This window comes from Cherax quadricarinatus, chromosome 43 (assembly GCF_038502225.1).
Source record: "Cherax quadricarinatus isolate ZL_2023a chromosome 43, ASM3850222v1, whole genome shotgun sequence".
Classification (NCBI taxonomy): domain Eukaryota; kingdom Metazoa; phylum Arthropoda; class Malacostraca; order Decapoda; family Parastacidae; genus Cherax; species Cherax quadricarinatus.
This window is the reverse complement of record NC_091334.1, coordinates 28165409-28188366: the sequence shown is the minus strand read 5'-3', so window position 1 is coordinate 28188366 and position 22958 is coordinate 28165409. Positions and strand designations below refer to the sequence as shown.

At 42.8% G+C, this 22958-nt stretch overlaps 1 protein-coding gene across 1 annotated transcript in view; it reads left to right on the top strand.

Moving 5' to 3' along the window:
* The window catches only part of LOC128694094 (zinc finger protein 84-like), a 46896-nt gene that overhangs the window by 12034 nt on the left and 11904 nt on the right, over positions 1–22958 (top strand). Inside the window, exon 3 of the mRNA XM_070093807.1 lies at positions 786–3614. Within this exon, the coding sequence (XP_069949908.1) occupies positions 2699–3614 (916 nt within the window). The 5' untranslated portion in view covers positions 786–2698. The remainder of the gene's footprint in view (positions 1–785; positions 3615–22958) is intronic.

Genomic DNA, 22958 nt, shown 5'->3' with positions numbered 1-22958 from the left:
CTTCCAAACAATAACCTCTCTTCCCTCTTCCCTGTCTTCCATCCATCAACAACAGCCTTCAATAAAGGTAAGTGTCATGTGTATTGTTCATTCTTTTGGGCATGTAAATCTATCTTTAAGGTAAAAAATTTTTTTTTGTTGATACTTCTGGATGTCTGAGACGGATTAATTCCATTTACAATATTTCTTATGGGTAAAATGGTTTCGGTTTTGGCCGATGGCTCTGGAACGGATTAAACACGAAAACTGTGGGTCCACTGTATTTTTTTTTTTTCCTAGGTAGGGGACTTTTGCACGATGAGCAAGTTTCATTTTAGGTGTCTAGACAGTGAAAGGGTTAAGTGCAGATAGACACTATGACATTTTAACTGAAGCTGACTTATTAGGTCAAGTCTGACTTTCTTTGTTAATTCATAAGTTAATTTATCACAGTAACCTTCAATTTAACAAACTATTATGGGGGAGCAGATGGCCATTAATGGTAATTGTGGTGGACAAAGATGAGAGTGTGTGTATTGATTGTACACAATAAACAACTGTATAATCTTGCAAGTTTGTTGTGTCAGAATTAATTGTTGCAGAGATTTTTGTTGAATATTTCCACTTTGTTAAAGTGAGCTGTGTTAAACTCTGACTTTACTGAATTTCCTATTATTGATAGTTTCCCTCAGCCTTGTAGTGATCTCTCACCTATACTGGTGTCACACATTTACTGAATACTGTATAATAATAATAATGATAATAATAAATAATAATAGATTTTAATTTTTCAATTATTTTTGCAGGTCATCCTGACACCAGAGTCTGGCACTTGTAGTGTCAATATTGCAGGTTATCCTGACACCACAGTCTGGCACTTGTAGTGTCAATATTGCAGGTTATCCTGACACCAGAGTCTGGCACTTGTAGTGTCAGTTCTGCAGGTTATCCTGACACCAGAGTCTGGCACTTGTAGTGTCAGTACTGCAGGTCATCCTGACACCAGAGTCTGGCACTTGTACTGTCAATATTGCAGGTTATCCTGACACCAGAGTCTGGCACTTGTAGTGTCAATATTGCAGGTTATCCTGACACCAGAGTCTGGCACTTGTAGTGTCAGTTCTGCAGGTTATCCTGACACCAGAGTCTGGCACTTGTAGTGTCAGTACTGCAGGTCATCCTGACACCAAAGTCTGGCACTTGTACTGTCAATATTGCAGGTCTTCCTGACATCAGAGGTTGGAACTTGTAGTGTCAACATCAGTGTTAGAAATTTCATGTAAGAGCTGTAAATAACGTAATGCATATATAGTGACAACACTTAACTACAGTGTTAACAACAGTGTTAACACTACAGTGTAATTAATACAGCAACAGTAGTGTTCATAATACAGTATGATATTTACTATTATTATAATCCTTATTTGTACAAGTACATGATACAACTTATACAGACTGTCAGGGGAACACTTTCCACCTCATCAGAAGTATGGAAAAATAAATAATGAGTAACTTCCAGGAAAGATAATAATGGAAAAATTAAAAGCATTTAATTACATAAAAAAGGGCCACCATTGGTTCTTGTGAGATCTTGAGACACGAGACTTATCGTAGTCTAGCAGATCTTACGATGTAATGAAGATAAGACGTTAATTATTCTAGGTAGGCAGTGCTAGTCTGATGTTCAGAAGCTTCTGTTGATACTGGTTTGTAGTATCTCACACCAGATATGAAAGGAGAGATGAGGAATCTTTTATGTTCCACTAAGTCCTGTTGCCTGGGTTCTAACTCCAAGATATCTGGCGTCTACTGTAGGTGACCAAGCCAGCAGCAGAACTGATAATGAGAAAAAACACTGGTTACAAGATGGTTATTAAGTATAACAGTGAAGGAAGACAGTGGTAATTGCATTTCATTATCATTACTGGTAACCAGGTTAAATACAAAATAAATGAAACAATGTTCCTGGTAGATTGCTCTTACCTGATAAAGAGAAGAGTGGAGGTGAAGTGATTTCCCAGACTCCCACCAATATCAGATAAGATTAATAATTACCAGGAGTAGAAACTAAAGAAATTAGACCCAAAGAAATCTGTAGTTTCACAGTGGCCAGCTAGATGGCAGAGCAGGCAGCAACACATTGTAACAGTCCCTCGGAGTCCAAACTACCATATGCCCAGTTTACTGACTTTTTCTTCAGACAGGTCATAGCTGACATCATTGACATACTGTATGGAAAACCCTGGTTATGCAGAGCATTTCAGGTAAATTAGGCTAATTTTGTCCCCTGGATGCAACCCTCACCAGTTGACTAACTCCCAGGTGCCTACTTACTGCTAGGTGAACATGGACAGCAAGTGTCTTAAAGAAAGACGATCCAATGTTTCTACTTGTACTGAGGATTGAACCACAAATCTCAGTGTGTGAGATGAGTGTGTTACCAACCGAGTGACTGAACAACACTGTACGTAACAATATTGTTGGTAATACAACATGTACAATGCCAACAAAAATGTTATAAGGTTATTGTCATAAACACTGAAATATCTGCTAGTGTACCCTTCCTATTCCTCACACACTATATTACCCTTTCTAGTTTAGTGCTTCTTATATATATAATAATAGAATATTGCAGAAATATTAGTTTTCATTGTAATAAAATATTCTCAAAATTTCCTCTGGATAAGCAATTTAATATGCGAGAATAATATTGTTCAGTATGTCTAATATACTTGAAAAACAATGTGATGAAGCAACACAATGTACAGTTGTTCATGTAGGAGACCAACTAAATCAACATTCACATGTAAAACAATGTGTTGAAGCAACACAATGTACAGTTGTTCATGTAGGAGACCAGTTAGATCAACATTCACACTCGCTCAAACAATCTTCCTCGCAACAACCTCAGTGTGTATCATTGACCAGATTTATTATAGAAAAAACACTTCGGTGTTCAGTGTGTCTAAAAGCATTTTCTAAAAAATCAACTTTAAAAAGTCACATGAGAACTCATACTGGAAAGAAACCATATCAGTGCCCAGAATGTCCCAAACACTTTTCTGAAAAATTAAGTTTAGAAAGACACTTGAGAATTCATACAGGAGAGAAACCATTTCAGTGTCCAGAATGTCTCAAACACTTTTCTGAAAAAGTAAGTTTAGAAAGACACTTGAGAATTCATACTGGAGAGAAACCATTTCAGTGTTCAGAATGTCCGAAAAGGTTTAATCAGAAATCGGGTTTAGAAAGTCACATAAGAATTCATACTGGAGAGAAACCTTTTGAGTGTTCAGAATGTCTGAAAAACTTTCCTGATAAATCATGTTTAGTAAGACACATGAGAACTCATACTGGAGAGAAACCATTTCAGTGTCCAGAATGTCAGAAAAAGTTTCCTGAAAAATCACGTTTAACAAGACATATGAAAACTCATACTGGAGAGAAACCATATCAGTGTCCAGAATGTCTGAAAAACTTTTCTGAAAAACAAAATTTAATATGTCATATCAGAACTCATACTGGGGAGAAATCATATCAGTGTTCAGAATGTTTGAAAAAGTTTTCTCAAAAATCATGTTTAGTAAAACACATGAGAACTCATACTGGAGAAAAACCATATCATTGTCCAGAATGTCTGAAAAACTTTTCTTTAAAAGGTAATTTAGTAACTCACATGAAAATTCATACTAGAGAGAAAAACAAACAGTTAGATATCAGTGTTCAGAAAGTCGAAAATTTTTAATTAAAAATCAAGTTTAGTAAGACACCTGAGAACTCATACTGGAGTGAAACAATATTAATGTTCAGTGTTAAAAAGTTTTCAGAAAAATCTTATTTAGTAAAACACACAATCATCCACTAAGAATATTAAATCAGGAAAATGTTATTAGGTATGCCCACTGGTAGCCACCTATGGGAAAAACTTTACATCTGTACTATAAGACAAATATCAAAACTGCCTTCTTAGAAAACCTGACAGGCTTATATAAGTTGGGAAGATAAAATAGGTGGGCCAGATGGTGCTGTCACCCCTGGTGCTGGTGCTGTCTTGGCGGACAGTACTGGTAAGAGTAAAGAAATAAAAGCCATTGGACTGGAGGGGGACAGAGGTTCTGGTGCTGGGAAAAAAGGTATAGACAAAATATGCAAACTCCAGAGTTACGAAATAGCAATACCACTGGAAATGGCAAACAAGGGAAATGATGCTCTGAGGAATAGTTTAGATGCACTACCAGTAAAAATTGGTGGAGGCACCATTGATAGTACAGGTGCTGTAGATAGCGGTGAGTCAAAACAAAGCACCAGTAGGGAATGCAGATATGAAAAAAACATGGCAAAGAGAAATCAAACCTATGCAAATTCTATGTCTTGGGTATCTGCAGGCATGGAATATCTAGAATAACTGGTGAGATTGCAAATTTTGACCATTCCAGAAAATGCCGTGCCCACATGACAACAGGAGAATACAACTCTCCTTCCTGCAATTTCTTTCACCCTGAAATGTGTTGCTCATCAGTCCAGGGGAGACAATTCTCAATATATATTGTCAGGTGCACCACCTAAAGGGAACAAGAAGATACAGATCATTCAGACCATGGGAAACAAAACAAACATGAATGTCCATACATGATGCATGAGATCATTTCCTACAAAAGTTGTACATAATTCAGGCAGAAGCCCATTTGTTGCTGTGGGTGCAGACTACACAGAGTTTCACAATGTAGTTTTTGGTTATACAGTAGATCATTATATTACATGGCAGTTACTTTCCTGAAAATGCCATGTTAGGTAAATCTGTTTTAGATACACCGAAGAACTTAAGGGAAAAATAGGGTTACGTTCCTAGGAGCCCCCAAAATGCTGAACAACTGTTTTTTATACCAACAGATCTTACAAAAATAAATGTGAATGTGTAATTGTAGTTCATTGTTATGATATATTATGTTTTTACTGCTTAAGACTACAAATGCAACAGAAATAATAGTATTTCTTACCTTAAATTGTGGGTGCTGGTGTATGTCATCCTCTTCAAGGGGGGCTCCTTGGCGTGGTGAAGAGGCTCTTGGTCTGAGGAATTAGACCTGTCAGTCTACTTCCTCAGACCGAACCTAATTACCCCCCAATCCCCCGTTCCCTATCCCATCCTCCCCATCCTCCCCTTTTTCCTTTCCTCCTCCTCCTCCCCACCCCTCCCTTTTGCCCTTCCTTTTTTTTTTTTTTTTTTTTTTTTTTTTTTTTTTTTTTTTTTTTTTTTTTTTTTTTCCCACAGGCACGCTAGTTCCTAGGTAGGGGAAAGAGTACCGGGGTCCATCCCATTCTGTTGAGGTTCTTGGCGGTGGCATAGTTTGCCGTGGAATCTGGATTGCCTGGGGATGTCCTGATCCCTCTCCGGTATCCCGGAGGGTGGCTTTGGGTGTCTCTCGGGCGACGGGTGTATCTCTGGAAGCCACCTTTCGGATTCCGGGGGTGGTGGCCGAAGGAGGTATGCTTTGTGGCGGATTTCCGGCCGCCCTCTCTTTTGTCCACCGAGGTAGCTCGGCAAATGTGAGGTTGCTATTCCGGATTGCCGGTTTACTGGCATGATGGGTAGGGTATGGCACGGGTTCCATGCTGCATCTGCGCTACTTGCGGTGCTGAGGTCCTCTTGGGCGTGGAGGGAGATTTCTGGCCCTTTCATTCCTCCTAGGAACTATCCCTCCCCGGTCCCCCCTTTTTTTATTCTTTTTTTTATTTTTATTTTCTTTTCTTTCTTTTTTTTTCTTAAAAACAAAAAGAAAGAAGTAACCTAACCATGGCAGCCCTAGTCCATGAACCTGCTACCCCCGGGCCCCTTCTTGATACCGCACCCCGTTCTGACCCCGCCTCGTCTTTGGATCACTCTTCGAACACTCCTCATGCCTCTGTACCTCTTGCCGGTGCTGTTTCCTCACCCGCTTCAGGTACTGAGGCCTCGACTGACTCCTTCGATTTATCTGACCTTCGCTCTCCTTTGACTATGCTTCCGGCCTCTCCCTCTACGGTGCGGTAATTTTCGAATCGCCTGCCTGTTCCACGTCGGACCAACTCTGGTCCCACGCCTAAACGACAATGACAATTACCTGCTGATGATACTGCTCCACCTTCTCGTTTTTCTCAGAAAAGATCGACACGTCCTTCACTACCTTTCCACGCTCAGTTTCAGACTGCACAATGGACTAAATTCTTCACTTTACGACCGACTTCCTCTACTGCCTATCTTTCTGACCACAGTATTGGCAAGGCACTCCTACGCCATGTTGGTAAAGATATTTCTTTTCATGCTCTTAAGAGCGGTACACGCATCGTCACCGTACAGAATGCTACCCAGGCTCATGAGCTTTCTCGTCTTTCCCATATCGATACTGTTCCTGTAACTATTGAAAAGCATCATTCCCTCAATTCTTGTAGTGGTACCGTCATTCTGCCCCATACCATTGTTCAACAAAATTTCCAGACATGTGGCACTGACATTCTTGAACAGCTGGAACTCCAAGATCTCCCAATCCTCAAGGTAGACACTTACGTTCTTCCTGCCCACGGGCGGAGACGATACCCTAGCAACGTGGCTCATTTAACTTTTGACAGCCGTGAACTCCCATCCTCAGTTTATGTAGCAGGACATCGGTTACAAGTTCGAAAGGTGATCCCTACACCGCAACAGTGTAGAAATTGCTGGCGATTTGGCCATCCAGCAAAATATTGCAGATCTATCGCCGAATGCCCAGTCTGTGGTGCCGATGACCATTCTAATACGTCTTGCAATCGACCTCCCTCTTGCCTTAATTGTCATGAGGCTCACCCTTCGTACTCTCGCCGTTGTCAAGTCTACTTAAACGAGCGGGAAATCCGTTACCTCAAAGAGGCAGGTCTCCCTTATGCCATGGCAGTTTCTCATCTCCGCCTTCAAGGGAGACTACCTCGTGTTTCTTATTCCCGTGTTTCAAAACGTCCCCCCACTTCTGGTATCCCATCTGCACCCACCTCTGTGGTTACCTCTCCCATAGTCACTCCTGTAGCTAATTCTTTTGCTGTCCTCGGCTCAGACGTCCCTACTTCAACGTCTCAGTCTGATCTTGCTTCTTCGTGTTCTCTCTCACAAACCTCAGAAGCGACGAGATCTCGTATGACACCTCCTCCCAATCATCCCTCTACTTCTCAAAAGTCAAAAAAAGGTTCGTTAACACCTCCTACCCATCTTCCACCTCCTCATTTTCCCTTCCCTGTCTCTGTACCCGGTTCTCCCCCTCTCACTGGCTCTGTTACAAGTGTAGAGGTTCACCCTCCTCGTACTGTACCTTCCTCTTCTGTTCCCTCCCAAGTTTCTTCCTCTTCTGCCACCTCCCAGGTTTCTGCCTCTTCTGTCCCCTTCCATGCTTCTCCAGTTCCCTCCACCCTTTTGCCCCCCCCTACCTTGGTACAGTCCATTACAGTTCCAATCTTTACTCATCCTCCCCCTACCATTTGCGCAACTCCTTTCTTCACAGCACACCGTTCCTTCGCTGCTTGAACGTTTTCCACTGCCTCCGCATGTGGACTTTTCTAACCCCTCTAGTCCGTAGGAACCCTTACCTGTGGATTTCAGGTATCTTTATCATTGCCAATCATGGCCTATTTACAGTGGAATATACGCGGCCTCAGGGGTAATCGGGGTGAGCTTCAGATGTTACTCTCCCAGTTTTCCCCTGTTGGTGTTTGCTTACAGGAACCAAAATTACACTCTGCTGTTATCTCTCCCATCTCAGGCTATAATTTATTGTATTCTTCAGATCCTTTTCCTGATGGGACCTTTAATGAAAGTGCCCTTCTTCTATGCACTGATATTCCGTACCATCAGCTATTTGTTCGTACTTCGCTGCATTACACAGCAGCCTGCATCCACTTGCATAGGTGGTATACGCTCTGTTCTTTATATCTCTCTCCTTCTCGGGCATTATCTATTCCGGATATTGCCTTTCTTGTTTCGTCATTACCACCACTGATTGTGTTACTTGGTGATTTTAATGCCCACCATTTCCTCTGGGGGGGTCTCACTGTAATTCCCGTGGCATTCAGTTAGAGGCTTTTCTTGCCACCCACCCCCTCCATGTTTTAAATACAGGTACTCACACCCATTTTGATCCTCGGACTCACACTCTCTCTTGCATCGATCTCTCAGTCTGCTCTTCCTCCGCCGCATTAGACTTCACTTGGTCTGTTCTTCCGGACTTACATGACAGCGATCATTTCCCAATCATTCTTACTTCCCCTTCATATTCACCACCTCTTCGCATCCTACACTGGCAATTTGATCAGGCAAATTGGAACCTTTACTCACACCTAACTGTTTTTAGAGAGGTTCCTTCTTCGTCCTCCATCGATGAGCTTTTACACCTCTTCTCATCCTCCGTTTTAACCGCAGCTTCTCATTCTATACCCCAAATTTCGGGCAGGCATTCTCAGAAATGCGTGCCTTGGTGGTCTCCTGCTTGTGCTCGTGCAGTACGTTTGAAAGGCGCTGCATGGGGCAGGTACCGGTACAATAGAACCACAGAGAGACTTCTTGATTTTAAGCAGAAGCGTGCGATCGCTCGCCGTGTCATCCGTGACGCTAAATGCACTTGCTGGCGAGATTATGTCTCCACCATCACCTCTACTTCCTCTATGAGTGCAGTCTGGAAAAAAGTACGAAAACTGAGTGGCAAATATTCTCCTGACCCGGCTCCTGTTCTGCGGGTTGCCGGTGTTGATATAGCAAACCCACTAGATGTTGCCAATGAAATTGGCAATCATCTGGTCTGTATTTCTCAGGGGCTCCATCTATGCCCCTCATTTCTTTCCTCAAAGTCTGCCAGAGAGTTAGCACCCTTGGACTTTTCTTCTCTCAGAGTAGAACAGTATAATGTGCCTTTTACACTTCAAGAACTGGAGGCAACACTCTCAGCTTGCCGATCATCGGCAGCTGGGCCCGACGACATTCATATTCGTATGCTACAACATTTACATCAGTCAGCCCTTGCAGTCCTATTATGCCTTTACAATCTTATTTGGTCACAAGGAGTTCTTCCACAGCTGTGGAAATCCGCCGTTGTTCTCCCTTTCCGCAAACCAGGCACTACGGGACATGAAATCTCCCACTATCGTCCCATTGCTCTTACCAGTGCAGTTTGCAAAGTGATGGAACGCCTAGTAAATAGACGTTTAGTGTGGTATTTAGAGACACAACAGTCTCTCCACTCGTCAATATGGCTTTCGTAAGGGACGTTCTATCATAGGCCCCTTACTACGCTTGGATACGTATGTTCGTAATGCCTTTGCGAATAACCACTCAGTTATTGCCATATTTTTTGACCTTGAGAAGGCATATGACACAACTTGGAGGTATAATATTTTAGCCCAAGCCCACTCCTTAGGCCTTCGAGGCAATCTACCATCCTTCCTTAAGAACTTTTTAACTGACAGGCATTTCCGTGTTCGGGTTAATAATGTGCTCTCCCCAGACTTTATCCAAGCTGAAGGTGTCCCCCAGGAATGTGTTCTGAGCACAACACTTTTTCTCCTTGCTATTAATGATTTGGCCTCTAGTCTTCCATCAAATATTTGGTCATCACTCTATGTTGATGACTTCGCTATTGCCTGTGCAGGCGCTGACTGTCACCTTATTACAGTTTCTCTCCAGCATGCAGTTGACCGTGTTTCCAGTTGGGCCACCACACGTGGGTTTAAATTTTCCAGCACTAAAACCCACCAAATTACTTTCACTAGACGCTCTGTCATCTCCGATCATCCTTTGTACCTCTATGGCTCCCGTATCCCTGAACGTGATACAGTCAAGTTTCTGGGCCTCCTCTTTGATCGTAGGTTATCCTGGAAACCTCACATTACCTCTCTGAAGGCAACTTGTCACAGCCGGCTGAACCTTCTTAAAACCCTTGCTCATCTTTCATGGGGAGCTGATCGTCGAACCCTCCTTCACCTACATTCCACCCTTATTTTATCGAAACTTGATTATGGTGACCAGATCTATTCAGCGGCATCTCCTGCTACTCTCTCTAGCCTTAACCCCATTCATCACCAAGGATTACGTTTATGCCTTGGTGCTTTTCGCTCTTCCCCTGTCGAGAGCCTCTATGCAGAAGCGAACGTTCCATCCTTATCCGATCGCCGTGATGCCCAGTGTTTCCGGAGAGCGTCGTACAAGGGCATTTACTATCTTCGGCTAGTATTTTTACTGCTGAATTGTATGCCATCCTTACAGCACTTATCCGTATTGCATCTATGCCTGTGTCATCATTTGTGGTTGTCTCAGACTCCCTTAGTGCTTTACAGGCTATACAGAAATTTGATACACCTCACCCCTTAGTCCTCCATATCCAACTTTGGCTACGCCGCATCTTTACCAAGCATAAAGATATTATTTTTTGTTGGGTCCCTGGTCATGTTGACGTACAGGGCAATGAACAGGCAGACACTGCTGCGCGGTCAGCAGTACATGACCTACCAGTTTCATGTAGAGGTATTCCATTTACGGACTATTTTGCTGCAATATCTTCCCAACTTCACACCCGTTGGCAACAACGTTGGTCTACTATGCTCGGCAACAAACTTCAATCTATTAAACCGAGTATAGGTTACTGGCCGTCTTCTTATCACCAGTGTTGAGGTTGGGAGACTACTCTCTCCCGTCTTCGCATTGGCCATACTCGTCTTACTCATGGATATCTCATGGAGAGGTGCCCTGCTCCTCTCTGTGAGAATTGCCAAGTTCCATTATCAGTCAGCCACATTCTGTTGGACTGCCCACTTTATCAACGAGCACGCAGAATTTACCTCCATCGTTGTCTTCGCTCTGCTGCTCTCTCTTTACCTTCCCTTCTCGCTGATGGACCCACCTTTCATCCAGACTCTCTCATTGACTTTTTGACAACAACTGACTTACTTCACAAATTCTGATACCTTCAGCCCTTTCTACTTCAATCTCTTGCTACCCTCTACCCCCGTACTATCTCCTGCCCTGCTGTTTTCTGTAACCTACTGATCATCCCTCCTCCCTTCTGCCATCCAATACCCTCGCTTCCTTCCCTACCCTGCAGCGCTGTATAGCCCTTGTTGCTTAGCGCTTCTTTTTGATTATAATAATAATGGTGTATGTCATGGATTGTGAAAACAGTGGAGATGCATGGTTAGGCCCTACTGGGCTGAGGTGGATGTTTGTTGGTTGTCAGCAGAAGTGGATGGTAGAGGCTCTGGTACTAAAGTTGATGGTTGTATTAGAGCGTGCATAAATTCTGTAATGGATCTCTGGGTTCTTTTTACCCTGCAGTACATTATACAGCTTATGGTAAGGCATCATCAGCTGGTCTAGACCCCGTTTCAGAGCACTGCTTTTTGATTTGTCAGGGTTCTCTGCAGTGAAAAAGTCTGCTAGTTTAGCAGCAACTTGGAACTGCTCATGTAACTGCTGCAATGTTAACCGCTTTTCTTTAGGTTCTTCTTTACGTTCTGTTATCTGGCTCCTGTGTATCTGTGCATCGAGCTCTGAGAACATTTCTTCTGGACTCCTGTCTTCATCATCATCATCATCTAAGAGCTCATTCACATCATCTTCATATCTTCAAAACCATCACCTTACCAGCTAAACAATTTCCTGAACTTTACTTCTAGCATAGCTGATGGCATCTGCAATGTTAAATTTATTCCAAAAGCTTGGTACTGCCAAGTTGGAGTCAAAGTTCATTGATGCAACTAGTTTTTTCATAACATTTTTTTGTGTAGGTACTCTTGAATGACTTAATAACTCCATGATCCTGAGGTTGTATTAAAGATGTTGTATTTGGAGGTAAAAATACAACTTTTGCCTCTGGGGTCACATCCAGCAAAGTTTGTGGATGAGTACGGGAATTATCAAGAATGAAGAGAGCCTTGAATGCAAGGTTCTTGTTGTGCAGGTAAAACTTGACTTCAGGAATAAAGTGATGCTTAAACCAGTCAATAAATATTTCTTCTGTCATCCATACTGACTGGTTTGACCTCCAAATTACTGGTAAGGTGTTTTTAGCTTCACCTTTCAAAGCACGAGGATTCTAAGAGCGGTAAATAACCATGGGCTTACACTTGAAATCACCTGATGCATTACCACAAAGGAGCAAGGTGAAGCGATCCTTTGCTGTCTTGAAGCTCGGTGCACTTTTCTCTTGCTGACTGATATATGTTCTTGCTGGGATTTTCTTCCAAAAAACACTTGTCTCATCAGCATTAAGCACTTGATGTGGCTCATAGCCATCCTCAGAAATAATTTCCTGCAATTCATCAGGGAAATTACTTGCTGCTGTATGATCAGCTGAAGCACTTTCACCAGAAAACTTAATATTATGTAAATTATTAGGCAAATTTAACTTGTGGAACCAGCCTGTGCTAAACATACTCTTTTGCAGTCCTTCCTTATCACACACTGCTTTAAACAACTGTAAGGACTTTTCTCTAATTAAGATGAAATTAAGTGGTGCACTTTCTTTGTTTTTTGTTCGATCCACTCAAGCAACAAGTTTTCCGTTTTATTTGTTGTGATCTACGTGTCATTCTTTTCATGAGATGACATCCTAGGTTATTACACAAGTTCGTATATTCACTTCATTCTTTTTAATTGTATGAACTGATTCTTCATTAAGGCCATAGGCCCTCGCTATATCCACCACACATGAGCCACTCTTGAGCTTGTCTAATATCTCAGTTTCCTTCATAACTCCTAGACGTAAATGATTGAACCTTTTCTTGTCACTTTCAGCAACGCTTCTAGTATGTCTGCTGGGTGCCAGATGTAAACTCAATCCACAAACAATAGTAAACAGCTAGCTCCTAGCAGAGAATCGTCCTACACACGTGTGAACCGAAGGCTGGGACAAGGGTGGTAGAGGTGGCAGGGGATGGCAAACCGAACTGTGTCGACTGAGTCGACACCCTAAATTATTTTTTTTATAACCGAGACTCAGAATTGGGTTAATTCAAACGTCTCTGATGTTATCCTAACACAGTGTGACTTTGAAAAGGCAATAAATGACATGCCCATGCACTCTGCCCCAGGCCTCCCATGGCATTCAGTTGGAAGCTTTTCTCAAATCTCTCCCCCTCCATGTTTTAAATATGAGTACTCCCACCCATTTTGATTCTCGTACTCCATTCTCTTTCTGGCATTGATCTCTCAGTTTGCTCTTCCTCAATTGTACTAGACCTCATCTGGTCTGTCCTCCTGGACTTGCATGACAGTGATCATCATTTTTCAATCATCCATACTTCTTCGTATTCACCATCCCCTTGTAGCCCACACTGGCAATTTGACCAAGTGAATTGGGGCCTTTACTCGCATCTAACTGCTTTTAGTGAGGATCCTTCTTCGTCCTCCATTGATGAACTTTTACACTTCTTGACCTTAGTTTTAACTGCAGCTTCACATTCTATAGCCAAAACCTTGGGCAGGCATTCTCAGAAGTGCATGCCTTGGTGGTCTCCTGCTTGTGCTCGGGCAGTACTTTTGAAACGCACTGCGTGGGGTGGGGCAGGTACTGGTACAATAGAACCACAGAGAGACTCCTTGATTTTAAGTAGAGACGAGCGGTTGCTCATCGTGTCATCCGTGATACTAAATGCACTTGATGGCAGGATTATGTTTCCACCATCACATCTGCTTCTTCACACATCTGAATTGCTGATTACTCATGATTATTCATGATTGCAGCCATGTATAAATGTAAGTAAGTAAATTTCCTTACAGGATTCATTCCCTTTGTAACTTGTGAGTTCATTACCTTTGTACTTAGTTCAGCTATCAAAACTTTGGGGGCCCAGTCCCTGGACCCATTGTGTACCTCTAATCTGTAAATACCTTTGTAACTTGTCATGAATGTGACCAGATCTATCTGGAGTTCATTACATTTGTAACTTGCTCAGTTATCAAAATTTTGGGGCCCAGTCCCTGAACCCATTATGTACCTCTGTAATCTATTGACTACTGCCCACAGGATGGGTATGGGGTGCATAATAAACATATTAAACTAAACGAGTAACAGTGGATTAGCAAAATTCGCCTCTACACTGTACTTTGATAGAGGCGAATGGCTGAGTTAAATTAGACACATGTGCAACACTGTGTGGCAAAACATTTCCTCAGTAAAGATACCCAAGTGTTGCACATGTGTCTAATTTATCAACTTGTCGGTTCTCTGAACCATTCATCTACATTCCTGTCTTACACAGCAACATCTTGGGATCTTAATACAGAGAATTCTTTACTTGCCTAACCCTTGGGCATGACCTACTTCCACATTGGACAAATGTGATACCAGCTATGACTGCTGCACCTCTCCTGCCTACGGTATATAAGTTACTTCTTCGCACATATGCTTTGTTTTTGGATTGATGGAGTGACCACATCAACTCAAGGCTGAGAGACTGATTACCTCAAACTACTCCTGTTCTTCAGCACTCTCCTTTGTATGGACTGATGAAGCCACTGTGTGGCAAAACGTTTTCTCAATAAAGATACCTAAGTGTTGCACATGTGTCTAATTTATCACGATCTCTAATGCTTGGAATATTAAGTTCTTTCCGCATATTTAAAATTTTGGCAGTACAAGGGCATCCTAGGATGATCCTCATCGCTTTGTTTTACAGTTTTTCTAGCCCTTCAAGCTTCCAGTCAGACACGAGTGCAAGTAGTGGCGCAGCATAATCAACCAATGATCTAATATAAGCAAGATAGATAATTTTCACAATTTTAACATTAGCATCATACCTGGGATGAAAACCTGCCACAACTCTAAGTGCTCTCAGCCTTTCTTTGTATTGGCGACAAAGTCTCGTTACAACAGGTCCAAGTAGTGGAACCTCAAAGCCTAGATACCTGTACCTGCTTATATATTCTAGAAGAGACCCATCATGCAACTGGATCTGACGAACCGTGCCTCTCTGTTGAGGACGCCTGGAGTTTACCTGGAGAGAGTTCCGGGGTCAACGCCCCCGCGGCCCGGTCTATGACCAGGCCTCCTGGTGGATCAGAGCCTGATCAACCAGGCTGTTGCTGCTGGCTGCACGCAAACCAACGTACGAGCCACAGCCCGGCTGATCCGGAACTGACTTTAGGTGCTTGTCCAGTGCCAGCTTGAAGACTGCCAGGGGTCTGTTGGTAATCCCCCTTATGTGTGCTGGGAGGCAGTTGAACAGTCTCGGGCCCCTGACACTTATTGTATGGTCTCTTAACGTGCTAGTGACACCCCTGCTTTTCATTGGGGGGATGGTGCATCGTCTGCCAAGTCTTTTGCTTTCGTAGTGAGTGATTTTCGTGTGCAAGTTCGGTACTAGTCCCTCTAGGATTTTCCAGGTGTATATAATCATGTATCTCTCCCTCCTGCGTTCCAGGGAATACAGGTTTAGAAACCTCAAGCGCTCCCAGTAATTGAGGTGTTTTATCTCCGTTATGCGCGCCGTGAAAGTTCTCTGTACATTTTCTAGGTCGGCAATTTCACCTGCCTTGAAAGGTGCTGTTAGTGTGCAGCAATATTCCAGCCTAGATAGAACAAGTGACCTGAAGAGTGTCATCATGGGCTTGGCCTCCCTAGTTTTGAAGGTTCTCATTATCCATCCTGTCATTTTTCTAGCAGATGCGATTGATACAATGTTATGGTCCTTGAAGGTGAGATCCTCCGACATGATCACTCCCAGGTCTTTGACGTTGGTGTTTCGCTCTATTTTGTGGCCAGAATTTGTTTTGTACTCTGATGAAGATTTAATTTCCTCATGTTTACCATATCTGAGTAATTGAAATTTCTCATCGTTGAACTTCATGTTGTTTTCTGCAGTCCACTGAAAGATTTGGTTGATGTCCGCCTGGAGCTTTGCAGTGTCTGCAATGGAAGACACTGTCATGCAGATTCGGGTGTCATCTGCAAAGGAAGACACGGTGCTGTGGCTGACATCCTTGTCTATGTTGGATATGAGGATGAGGAACAAGATGGGAGCGAGTACTATGCCTTGTGGAACAGAGCTTTTCACCGTAGCTGCCTCGGACTTTACTCTGTTGACGACTACTCTCTGTGTTCTGTTAGTGAGGAAATTATAGATCCATCGACCGACTTTTCCTGTTATTCCTTTAGCACGCATTTTGTGCGCTATTACGCCATGGTCACACTTGTCGAAGGCTTTTGCAAAGTCTGTATATATTACATCTGCATTCTTTTTGTCTTCTAGTGCATTTAGGACCTTGTCGTAATGATCCAATAGTTGAGACAGACAGGAGCGACCTGTTCTAAACCCATGTTGCCCTGGGTTGTGTAACTGATGGGTTTCTAGATGGGTGGTGATCTTGCTTCTTAGGACCCTTTCAAAGATTTTTATGATATGGGATGTTAGTGCTATTGGTCTGTAGTTCTTTGCTGTTGCTTTACTGCCCCCTTTGTGGAGTGGGGCTATGTCTGTTGTTTTTAGTAACTGTGGGACGACCCCCGTGTCCATGCTCCCTCTCCATAGGATGGAAAAGGCTCGTGATAGGGGCTTCTTGCAGTTCTTGATGAACACAGAGTTCCATGAGTCTGGCCCTGGGGCAGAGTGCATGGGCATGTCATTTATCGCCTGTTCAAAGTCATTTGGCGTCAGGATAACATCGGATAGGCTTGTGTTAATCAAATTTTGTGGCTCTCATAAAAAATTCATTTTGATCTTCGACTCTCAGTCTGGTTAGCGGCTTGCTAAAAACTGAGTCATATTGGGACTTGAGTAGCTCACTCGTTTCCTTGCTGTCATCTGTGTAGGACCCATCTTGTTTAAGTAGGGGCCCAATACTGGACGTTGTTCTCGATTTTGATTTGGCATAGGAGAAGAAATACTTTGGGTTTCTTTCGATTTCATTTATGGCTTTTAGTTCTTCCCGCGATTCCTGACTCCTAAAGGATTCTTTTAGCTTAAGTTTGATGCTTGCTATTTCTCTGACCAGTGTCTCCCTATGCATTTCAGATACATTGACCTCTTTTAGCCGCTCTGTTATTCTTTTCCGTCGCCTGTAAAGGGAGCGCCTGTCTCTTTCTGTTTTACATCTACTCCTCCTCTTTGTTTTATCAGAGATTATCAACCCCTGGTCCTGACACGAGGCTAGTACATGATTAAGAATGTTTTGGGTGTTGGAGAATATGGTGGTGTGAATCATTATATCAGTTAATATGTTCATTATGCACCCCATACCCATCCTGTGGGTGGAAGTCAAAAGATTACAGAGGTACATAATGGGTCCAGGGACTGGGCCCCGAAGTTTTGATAGCTGAGCAAGTTACGAATGTAATGAACTCCAGGAAGATCTCAGCAAAACTAATCATATAATGATGGGGCTGGCTAGGCATAGCATTAAGTAAGGCATTAATTAGAATACTGAATAGGGTGGGACTGAGCACACCTCCCTGTGGGGTTCCTAATTCAAAATCTTTAGTTACACTTCTATGTCCTTGGAACAACACAGACGACTTTCTGTTGGACAGGTAGCCTTTAATCCAGCGGAGAAGCCATCCTCCAACATCCATTCTGGCTAGTTCACTAATGATTACATGTCGGGTGGCTACATCAAAAGCAGATTTAAGGTCAAGGAAGGTAGTGTATGAGCTGTCAGTGTGCAGAGTAAGAAAGGTGGTAATGCAATGATACACACTCCTTCCATGCATGAAACCATGCAATCGGGGAGACAAAAATTGCTTAATTCTGTACATGAGACGACTAAGAATCATCCTTTCGAATGTTTTACACAAGCAGCTAGTAAGGGATATTGGGCAAAATGAGTTTTGTTGATTGGGCTTCGGAATGGGAATAATGAGGCTGTTGGTCCATGATTTAGGGAGCTCCCCAGTGACATAATTCATGGTATATAATTCAAGTAAAGGATTACCTGGTACTCGACACAGCACTGTGAGTAATACCATCCTCCCCAGGCGACGTGGAGCTACCCCTTGTTAGTGCTGCATCAAGTTCAAAGTTAGTGAAAGGAAAGTTAGTCATCTTCCTTGTTGAGCATAAAACAAATTAGTCTCTCCCTTGCATCATATTTGTTCATTAATTTCGCCTGTGTGGTACTGGGAAGATTGTCATAGCAAGATGTAGCAGCCCAAGCACTGACTAACTCATTCGCCCTATGTAAGGGATGAGGGTGCGCGATCTGACCAGTTCTGTTACCCTTAATTCTGTTTATGTCCCTCCATGCCCGGCTAAGTGGGGTGTGAGCATTGAAACCATTGACAAATTGTTCCCAGTCTGTTTGCTGCAGCTCTGTCATACGCTCTCTGGCAGCAGCAAGAGCTGTCTAGAAGAGGCTCAGTATTTCAGGGGTACGATGGTTTTTATAGGCTAGGCCTAGTCTGCGAACAGTACGTTTCAATGTTCGAAGTTTAGAATCATTGTAATAGGTATGATTTTTATAAGACTTATGATTATTATGGAAGTCATTTGGATTTAGAGTAGTAGGAGGTTTCAGAGGCGGCTCTAAGAAGTTCTGAATACTGCTCACAAGGTCATTGTTAAAAGTCTCGACAGATGAACACTCATAGGAATTATACCAGTCAGCCACATGTGCAACAAAGTCGTCATGCTGATCAGGGGGAACAATAAAACGTTTCCATTTGAATATCCCTCCAGGAAGGTCAGTATTACCAATATCTAGTGAGGTTAGCCGTGGGAAATGATCTGATGATATATCTGTTACAATGGAAGACTCACAGCTGGCAGAAGTAATGTTGAAGCCAAGACAGATCAAGGACGCCTCCATAGATATGTGTGGGTTCAAGGTCACTTACAATTTGCACATTATCATGACTGTTTAAGAGTGACAACAGTTTATTACAATTACGATTACCAAACTGAGAGTTTTCAATGCTTTTGTGTCTTGCATTATAATCACCAATAATAAGAATAGGTTCACACTGAGCACAAGTTGGGAGCTCCAAGTAATTAAACTTATCAGCAGGAGCATACAAGTTAAATATGTTGAGAGCTGAGTTCCCTATATAAATCCTAACACCGTGATGCTGTAGCCTCTGTTTTCTTATGTGCAAGAAGTTGATGGGGAAGTGATTTTTTAATATATATAACATAAGTTAGTAGATTTGAGGTTATATGCAACAAATGATGGCAATTTAGGGGGTTGGGATTTTTCAGGGACTCTGCACTCTTGTACACACACATCATCAATGGATTCAGTAGTTACTTTATGATGACGCAATATTCCAACTTAAAATGGATAGTTTATACGAGTTTGGTTCCATTATAAAAGTCCAGGGATAGAATTCAATTTCTCAGCAAAATGGAAAAACTTACTAAATAGCAAACAGACATAATCAATATTAATATCATCAGTATTATCCTTATCCATGAGTCTCTTAAGTGCACTTCCACTATGGAGACCTCTTGGTGGCCCGGTGGCCTGGTGGCTAAAGCTCCCGCTTCACACACGGAGGGCCCGGGTTCGATTCCCGGCGGGTGGAAACATTTCGACACGTTTCCTTACACCTGTTGTCCTGTTCACCTAGCAGCAAATAGGTACCTGGGTGTTAGTCGACTGGTGTGGGTCGCATCCTGGGGGACAAGATTAAGGACCCCAATGGAAATAAGTTAGACAGTCCTCGATGACGCACTGACTTTCTTGGGTTATCCTGGGTGGCTAACCCTCCGGGGATTAAAAATCCGAACGAAATCTTATCTTATCTTTGTATACAGAGGTCACGACGTTCTTGGTCTGTGAATGTATGGAAGGTGACACTATCCCTCACACTCACCTCTCCCCTTTTATTCCCCTCAAGGAAGGTTCCTTGATGTTGGTGAGGGGCTCTTGATTTAGGGAATTAGATATGTGCTCCAGTTCCCCAAATTAAGCCTGAATGCCTTCCACATCCCCCCCCAGGCGCTGTATAATCCTCCGGGTTTAGCGCTTCCCCCTTGATTATAATAATAATAATCCCCTTTTATTGCACTCATCACTATCATCACATGTACCACTTCCCTCATCATTATGACCAGTGATACGCACACCATTATCGACAACCTCAGTATCTATCAATACATTACACATGTGCAACTCTTGGGTATCTTTATTGAGGAAACGTTTCGCAACACAGTGGCTTCATCAGTCCATACGTAGGAGAAACTTGAAGAACAGGAGGAGAATGAGGTAATCAGTCCCTCAACCTTGAGTCGATGTGTTCAGTCCATCAATCGACTCGACTCGACTCGACTCAAGGTTGAGGGACTGATTACCTCATTCTCCTCCTGTTCTTCAAGTTTCTCGTACGTATGGACTGATGAAGCCACTGTGTGGCGAAACGTTTCCTCAATAAAGATACCCAAGAGTTGCACATGTGTCTAATTTATCAACATGTCGGTTCTCTGAACCATTCATCTACAAATACATTACACTCATCAATTTGACTGTCATGATGGTCTTCACTGCCCTTATCATCTTCACTGTGATTGTAAACACCACTATCAGATTCATCATTATCGTAATTATTAGCACCACTGCAATCATCAGTTTGTTCATCACCACAATCATTTTCATAATGAACATCAAAATGGTATACAATACCGACAGGTTGTTAGGTAAGACACATATGCAACAGTTAGACAACTTTATTCCGAAACGTTTCGCCTACACAGTAGGCTTCTTCAGTCGAATACAGAAAATAGGCAGGAACAGTAGAGATGTGAAGACGATGTAATCAGTCCATCACCCTTGTAGTCGTAGAATTTGAGGTTGTCAGTCCCTCGGCCTGGAGAAGTTCAGTTCCATAGTCAGGAACTATCTGAAGATCAAGCGACAGTGCGGAGACTTAAATACTGTCGGAAGGAGAGGTGCAGAGTAGTAGTAGTAGTAGTAGTAGTAGTAGTGAAAATGTAACCACTGAAAGGTCATGTCCCTCTCAGATCCAACACTTCTCACTTGAAAAGCTTGTCCAAGGTGTTTTCTGTACCAAGATGCCATGTGTTGCAGTGTCTGGCAAGATGAACATCAAAATGGTATACAATACCGACAGGTTGTTAGGTAAGACACATATGCAACAGTTAGACAGTATTTAAGTCTCCGCACTGTCGCTTGATCTTCAGATAGTTCCTGACTATGGAACTGAACTTCTCCAGGCCGAGGGACTGACAACCTCAAATTCTACGACTTTAAGGGTGATGGACTGATTACATCGTCTTCACATCTCTACTGTTCCTGCCTACTTTCTGTATTCGACTGAAGAAGCCTACTGTGTAGGCGAAACGTTTCGGAATAAAGTTGTCTAACTGTTGCATATGTGTCTTACCTAACAACCTGTCGGTATTGTATACCATTTTGATGTTCATCTTGTCAGACACTGCAACACGTGGCATCTTGGTACAGAAAACACCTTGGACAAGCTTTTCAAGTGAGAAGTGTTGGATCTGAGAGGGACATGACCTCTCAGTGGCCTCTCACTACTACTACTACTACTACCCTGCACCTCTCCTTCCGACAGTATTTAAGTCTCCGCACTGTCGCTTGATCTTCAGATAGTTCCTGACTATGGAACTGAACTTCTCCAGGCCGAGGGACTGACAACCTCAAATTCTACGACTTTAAGGGTGATGGACTGATTACATCGTCTTCACATCTCTACTGTTCCTGCCTACTTTCTGTATTCGACTGAAGAAGCCTACTGTGTAGGCGAAACGTTTCGGAATAAAGTTGTCTAACTGTTGCATATGTGTCTTACCATTTTCATAATGGCTGACACTCTGTGGGTTGATGTACTCATTTGCAACCTCTAAGTTTTTCCTTGTGGTGCTCAAGTTGTTTCAGTCACCATTGTTGCTTCTCCAGTACTGTTATGCGCAGCTTCATGTTGTGTACCACCCCAGCAAGACTAGCTTCAACTGGAGGTATGAAGTCCCGGTCAGCTGAGCCAGGTGGCTGACTGACAGCTGACTCAGCCAGACAGGTGGTGTCAACACCAACAACATCACTTGTGTTGAACATCAAAATGGTATACAATACCGACAGGTTGTTAGGTAAGACACATATGCAACAGTTAGACAACTTTATTCCGAAACGTTTCGCCTACACAGTAGGCTTCTTCAGTCGAATACAGAAAGTAGGCAGGAACAGTAGAGATGTGAAGACGATGTAATCAGTCCATCACCCTTAAAGTCGTAGAATTTGAGGTTGTCAGTCCCTCGGCCTGGAGAAGTTCAGTTCCATAGTCAGGAACTATCTGAAGATCAAGCGACAGTGCGGAGACTTAAATACTGTCGGAAGGAGAGGTGCAGGGTAGTAGTAGTAGTAGTAATAGTAGTAGTGAGAGGCAACTGAGAGGTCATGTCCCTCTCAGATCCAACCCTTCTCACTTGAAAAGCTTGTTCAAGGTGTTTTCTGTACCAAGATGCCACGTGTTGCAGTGTCTGACAAGATGAACATCAAAATGGTATACAATACCGACAGGTTGTTAGGTAAGACACATATGCAACAGTTAGACAACTTTATTCCGAAACGTTTCGCCTACACAGTAGGCTTCTTCAGTCGAATACAGAAAGTAGGCAGGAACAGTAGAGATGTGAAGACGATGTAATCAGTCCATCACCCTTAAAGTCGTAGAATTTGAGGTTGTCAGTCCCTCGGCCTGGAGAAGTTCAGTTCCATAGTCAGGAACTATCTGAAGATCAAGCGACAGTGCGGAGACTTAAATACTGTCGGAAGGAGAGGTGCAGGGTAGTAGTAGTAGTAGTAGTAGTAGTAGTAATAGTAGTAGTGAGAGGCAACTGAGAGGTCATGTCCCTCTCAGATCCAACCCTTCTCACTTGAAAAGCTTGTTCAAGGTGTTTTCTGTACCAAGATGCCACGTGTTGCAGTGTCTGACAAGATGAACATCAAAATGGTATACAATACCGACAGGTTGTTAGGTAAGACACATATGCAACAGTTAGACAACTTTATTCCGAAACGTTTC